The sequence below is a fragment of the Lycium ferocissimum genome, chromosome 2 (assembly GCF_029784015.1).
Source record: "Lycium ferocissimum isolate CSIRO_LF1 chromosome 2, AGI_CSIRO_Lferr_CH_V1, whole genome shotgun sequence".
Lineage (NCBI taxonomy): Eukaryota > Viridiplantae > Streptophyta > Magnoliopsida > Solanales > Solanaceae > Lycium > Lycium ferocissimum.
This window is the reverse complement of record NC_081343.1, coordinates 56,077,164-56,084,089: the sequence shown is the minus strand read 5'-3', so window position 1 is coordinate 56,084,089 and position 6,926 is coordinate 56,077,164. Positions and strand designations below refer to the sequence as shown.

General features: G+C 34.7%; 1 protein-coding gene across 1 annotated transcript; it reads right to left on the bottom strand.

Moving 5' to 3' along the window:
• Window positions 1–1,810: 1,810 nt before the first annotated feature.
• On the bottom strand, window positions 1,811–3,684 carry LOC132046041 (uncharacterized). The gene is made up of 2 exons (XM_059436590.1): window positions 2,959–3,684; window positions 1,811–2,473 (listed from the first exon to the last, which is right to left on the bottom strand). Exons 1-2 carry the CDS (start codon window positions 3,557–3,559, stop codon window positions 2,061–2,063), a joined length of 1,014 nt encoding a protein of 337 aa, XP_059292573.1. The 5' UTR covers window positions 3,560–3,684; the 3' UTR covers window positions 1,811–2,060.
• Between the last annotated feature and the right edge of the window lie 3,242 nt (window positions 3,685–6,926).

Genomic DNA, 6,926 nt, shown 5'->3' with positions numbered 1-6,926 from the left:
AAACAATATATTATATCTTCATATAACTTACCGACCTCAGGAGGTCGGTAAACTAATATCATTATATTATTAATGTAATATATCGATCTAATGAGGTCGGTAATTCATGTAATTAATATCCGACTAAAAAAATATTACTGACCCACTCTTTTCTGACCTAATTTTGAGGTCGGTTTTTGTCCAAAACCGACCTCGTGAGGTCAGAAATTGCCCTTTTTTTTAGGTTGGAAAATACAGTTTTTTTAGTAGTGCAACCCATACAACACCAACCCCCCCCCCCACCACCCACCCTCCACCACCCAACCACCACCCTCGAACACACTTCATCTTCACCCAACCCCACCCCACACCACCGCTCCATCCAACCCTCCCACTCACCCACCCCTTCCCAAATTTTCTATTTCATATATTTATTTTACTTTTATAAAAATATTATGAAAGATGAGAAATTTTTCTTACCCACCTCCCACCCCACCACCATCCACTATCCCTCCACAACCCACCCTCACCACTCACCCCACACAAAATTTAACCACGCAAGCTTTCCATCTTTATAAATTTTTTATGAAGGTAAAAGTAAATATGAAGTAGAAAATTCGGGAGGGGTTAGGGGAGAGAGTGGGGTTGGGGGGTGTCGGGGCCGGGGGGGGGGGTAGTAGTCCCAAAATAAAAAGTTAAAAAAAAATTAAAAAAAAGTTTTTTTTTTTTTCCAGGGGGTAGTGGGATGGTGTAGAAAACCCCAAAAAAGAAAAGCTTAAAAACTTTTTTAAAAATAAATTTATTGGAGGGTGAGGGGTGGTGCGTGGGGTTTGTTAGTTGGTGAAAAACCACTTGTGGACTTGTTTTCCCATTTAAGAAGTCATTTTCCCCATTTTTAAGGCATTTGTTTTCCTAAAGAAAATATTTTTCAAAATTTTTGATCAAAAGAATATGAGAAAATTGAAAAATATTTTCTGGAAAATGTTTTCCTTCATACCGAACACACCCTAATTTATAAGTATTTTTTGGCATTTATGTACTTGGTAAACATCAAAAGTGTTTAATTTATATGTCAAGCTTATAAAGCTATAATCAGTCAAAAGTCCTAAGTTGGTCATCTCTAACTTATGATTTTACAATTTTAAGCACTTTTAGTTTGAACAAATATCTTACCTTTTTATCTCTAAAATCTTTTGTAATTAGCCTCCGAAATAATCTTCCCCAAGCAAAAGTCTTATCAACTATTAATTTTTAATCAGCTAAACGGAACGAGCTCCAAGTCATTTACTTTACAGTAACTAGCTAGATTTGTGACCAACTATTTTCTTTACTTTCTTAAACTAAATTATTCTGGACAGAAAAAAAAAATCTTCTGATATATTATCTATAATTTTATATTAAGCCTTAAACCTTCCAAGAGCCAAAGCCTAATGACTAAAAATATGACTATATGAGAGATCAAGTAAATTTGGAGTGAAAAATATACAGCACACCAACCGCAGTAGTTCTAAATCATGAAACTATTAAGAGCCCGTTTGTCTTAGCTTATAAGTTGTTGAAAACAACTTATTTAAATTTTTTTGAGCGTTTGATTAGCCAGCATACAAGTCATTTTGTGCTCAAAATAAGCCCAAAAAAATAAGTTGGGTTAACTTATTTTTTTGGCTTATAAACTGTTTTTAGCTTATAAATTCTTTTTTTAAGCTAAGCCAAACAGGCCCTAAACGATGAAGATAAACTTACATATACTAATACACCACCCATGACAGTTGTAACTTGTAACAACTATTTGATTGTTTCATTAGAAATAAACTATAATAATTGGAGTAATAAAGAACAATTCACTGTATTTAATTTATCCACTTTGTACAGTAAAGTTATCCTATACCTCCTATTTTTCTATTCATTAATATCAAACAAAAACAAGTCACTTAAAAGCCAAAAAAGCTAAATCCAAATTACAAACCCCTTCTTTTTCGTTCATTTTTTTTTTTTTTTTTGTCAACGTTTTCGTTTAAAAGGAAAAAAAAACTTTTTCTTACTAAAAAGTAAAAGAAAATTACTAAAACTAAGTTTAGTGTTTAGACTCCACGGTTAATCATCTCCATGTACTGCTGCATCGACTGTTGCCTCTGTAATCTCATATCTTCATTAACCTTTTTGATAAATGCCTCCACTCGCCTATTCAACTCGTCTGAACTCAACGACGGATCCTTTTGAATCTTCACCGGTGACTGCGAGTGGTAGTTTGTTCGGTCCTTAAACGTCTCCGACTTGAGCACGTGCCTCTGGCGGTGGTGCTGCGGTGGCTGAAAGGTGGTGGAATTCTCGATTTCCTCAAGAGCTTCGTCATCCACTGTCACGTGACGCCCGTAGTGAAAGGTGTCTGATTTCTTCATATGTGGCCTCGTGAGTTGCACGTGACGACCCTCTGTTATCATCTTCCATGTGTCATCTAATGTCTCTGGCTTTTTTGACCTCACTGACTTCACCCCTGAAATTATCCATTTTATTATTTACTGATATTAGCTTCAAAATTTTCTTAAAATAGAAAAAAAAAAAAAATATTGCAAAAGTAGATACTTTAATTGATTGAAATAGGTGGTAGTGTGACGTCAACGCGATATATATTAGATGACGTCATTTACGGCGTTTGCTTTTTAAGGATGTTGTCGCTAGTAGATTTAAAGTATATCCATAGCCAAACAAAATTGTACTCCTTAGTTTCAATTTATGAGAAAATGTTTATCCGTATAGAATTTAAAAATAAAATTATTTATTTAAAAATCCGTAGTCCAAAAGTAAACATTTGTATGGTTGCAACACCATTTTTCTCTATTCCAATTGAGGTGAGACACCTTTTAACTTTTTTCTTTTTTTTTTGGAAAACGTAACAATTTTAACTCTGATTTTTAAAATTTTTTTTAAACATACTAAAAAGAAAAGTGTGCAGTATAAAAATGTATACTTTTCACGTACCTTGTGCACTCATTTTCACAGCCGGTTTCCGGTTACCGAACCTGGAAGAAACCAGTGGTTTCTCCGTCGCCGGCAGTAAAAGAAGCTCATTTTTAGTTTCAGTTTCCGGCAACGGAGCCACTACATATTCCGAAATCACAACCTCATCACTTTCATCAGGCTCATGACGATCATTCACATATTTATCTTCATAATTCACAGCCATAACAGAGCCGTTCACCACCATAGGCTTCACCTCAAACACCTCCGGTTCATACACAGGCAGACGCTGATCAGCCTCAAAAACCTTCACTTCACTTTGGACTGAGTGAATCTCGGGTTGTGTAATCGCTATAAAATCAGACTGTGGAGGTGTTCTAGCAGTAATCAAGGGCTGGTATTGATCGTTGGAACTCGAGTACTCCTTATGGTTTGAGGAGCGAGAAGTGGCAGCGATGATGACGATGATACCATTGATCACAAGCCAAGCTATAACAGCATTCCAAATTGTTTGGAGCTCGTAAAAAACCAATGGAATAGAAGCTTTTGCTAACATCGCTAAGGAAACTGCACCAATTGATATTAGCACAACCTTAAGCCATAGAATTAAATTGTTCGCCATTTTCTCCGATAACCTTAGCTAAATTATTGTTTTTTCGGTGAGTGTTTTTTGGTTTTCTGGTGAGTGATTAACCGTATAGGAAGAGCAGGTTAAGTGGATTGGTTATGGAAAAATGCGTTAGGGATTGAGGAGTATAAATAAGTGTGGAGGGTCAGGGACGCGGCTTGTAGGCTATGATGAAAGCTGGACCGTTGATAGGAGTAAAAGGGGGGTTGATGCAATCTGGACCGTTGATAAGAGTAAAAGAGAGGGTTGATCCTGAGCTGAGCTGGAAAAAGAGTTGCCACTTGTGAAGGAAATAGGGTCGTCCCACGTGTTGGCTGATGTACAGGGAGTATTTATTATGGATAAACTAATTGTTCTGTAATTTATTACTGTTGATACTTATGTCCCAGAAAAATTTGTGTAGAGATAACGAGCTTTTAGATATCTTGGGTTTAGTTCAAAGTGATAATGATGTTTGAAATTGAATTATCACTTTCCTGGATATTACCTATATTTAAAAGAATATCAAATCGTTTTTATGGAGAAAGTGAGAGAAAATTTTCAAACAGATATATTGGGTGCGCTATGTTTTTGTCGATATCAAAAGAAAAAAAAAAAATGACAAATTGGTTTAGTTGAGTCTTGTCAAGGTCAAAATCCAACTTTAGAATTTTCGTGTGAAATCAATAAATAAGTAGGCCCCTATCCCAAACGCTCCAAACAAGCGGATTTTAAAAGACCAAATTGCACATTTGCACCCAAATGATGGAGTGATTTCATTCACCGTTCTTTTCAATTGAGTTTCTCGTAGACGAGAATTTTTTCAACAAGTTCAAATAAATCTCATAAGGCTACAAGTCATATGCATTGGAGAACATTATAAATGGATTAATAATTTTCTAACGAAGAGTAGACAAGTTTAATAAAGCAATGGTCACTAACTATTATATTTGGAGTCATGTTATTTGAGTTTGTTGAACTCTGAACTATTTCTTAGAGACAATTTTCTTAGCCATGGCCTTAATAAAGAAGCAGCTGAGCTCCAAAAAAATTTCTGATAGAAAGGATTTTCTTTAAATGGATTCTATGACCAATCCAATGAGAATTTGAATTAGAGCTTGTTTGGAGCCATTTTAAACTTATTTGAGTATTTGGTAAATTAGAAAACAGCTTAAATTAAGTTAAAAAGTGCTTAAAATAAGTCAAAATTAAGAAATTGCTCAACCCCAACTTATTTTTTTGGCTTAAAAGCCATTTTGGTTTGACCAACAACTTTACCCTTTTATCCCTTATATTTTCTGTTAATTCCAATACTATTATCCTTTAAGGACTTTTATCCAAACACGTAATTGCTTATTGATAAAAAAAACTTTCAGCACTTAAAAAGTACGTTAAACACTTATGCTTAAAAGTCACTTTTTTTAAGCTAGTCCAAACGGGTTCTTAATCTTGGTCTATGATGTCACACCCTGAATAAAGAACGAAAAAGCATTTTAACTTATAACTCGCAAAAATGGAAAAATAAGGCCAAGAAGGCCAACTATGAATATAATATCATGCGGACATATATATATAATGGGCAACCGCGACGTCAACATATCCACACATAAACATAACGAGTCTTTTGAACCGGCCACGGTGGGACTGGGGCCCCGAATTAACACAAAATACATATACAATCCAAACTCGGCACCGTGCTTAAGACCAACCCACGAACCAAAACTAGTTGCTCTTGAAGATCCTCGTCCCGTCCGTCTACACTGGGGCAATGAAGTGACGTCGCATCGAATATTGTCTACCGAGTATGAAGAGTGCAACAAAATAGCCATATATTAAAGATGAGAAGAATAAGAATCAACTTTGCATTTCGAACTACCGGGTTTAATTCATATGTATACATACATCTTCATCTTCTTGTAATCTTTACTGAAAAATTACCTTATCATCAAACGTTATCCGAATACGTGTCATGAGTGCAACCCGATCCATATATGATACATGTTTTCATACTCGCATGCTTAATCATATCTATGTAAATCGTGCCTTTATCTTACTAATCATCCTATACTAATCGCCCAATTTAACTATTTAATAGTATTGGTAAAGCGCAAGAAAATAAAATCGCCCGACTAGCCGTTTTAAATTTGTAAGTTAAAAAATATATGCATACATATATACATGCATATAATATAAAATAGTTCCCGATCGGTGAGATCAACTATAATCAACATCGTAACTAAACATCTACAAGTAATCTCAATGCCTTTCCCGTGGTCAACACTTAACTCGTAGGGTCTACATAATCACATAAGTATAAGCACAACTTTTTTTGATAAACATTAACCAAGTCCTAAGATACAACATAACCCTATCTTTGAACATTAAATACTTCATTAGGGACCCTCTACTAGCACTTATTCATGTCCCACAAAGCATTCCTTAAGTCACCTTCCTAAACTTTGGACTATCGGAACTATTGTCATTATATCTCACCTTAAGAACAAGTATCATAAGGCGAGATCAATCACAATGAATAATTCCAAAGGTCATGAATAAGCTCAATAATATCATAAGGATCATGAGATTCATAAAGCTTTTATTTCTGGAAGCAACGATATTATGGATATAGTACAAAGGTTTACAACGAAGAATTATGCCTTTAGAAAGAAAGGTTTAGCGTTAACATACCTGGTGGCTCGCTTCTCGACTTTCCAACCTTTTACCTCCCTCGTTTTTGAAATCTTATTCCCGCTAGTAATAAATATTTGCCTTGAATTCCAATCAAGATTCACCAGCACGTATATACGATAGTATAATCGCAACTACGCGTCGTCCAAACTTAAATCCCGAGATTATACTTAATTCGCGTTAAAACCTTTGGGCATTTTTTCTTTAAAAATTTGGAGAATTCTTGTGTGCTGGAAAATGAGGTTTTGGATCGATTTGTCCTTAAATAATGGGTTAAATTCGGGTTTAGTTTTTTGGATTAGAATTGTAGAAGAAGATCAGAATCTCGCTAACCTAACTTGTAACATTTTCCTATCAAATTTTAGGCTTTTGTTTTCACTTCAAAACACTTCATATGCTATGAGATATTCGTCCCTCAATTTGGACCAAAATTTTCACACGAAGCTTACCATCCTTTCTTATTATCCATTTCTTTCACTCATTTCCTCATAAAATCTTTCGTACTTTATATACGTCCTTAACTCCTTAAATATACTTAAAATATCATTTTTATATTTCAAAGTCTTAACCATACAAACGTATTTACGTTCAAATTTAAATACTTTCAAATGGTCATATGAGTTTCAGTTTCAGTAATCAGATAGTTAAAAAAATAAAACAAAAGTTCATTCCTTAATTTACAATTGGAATAGTG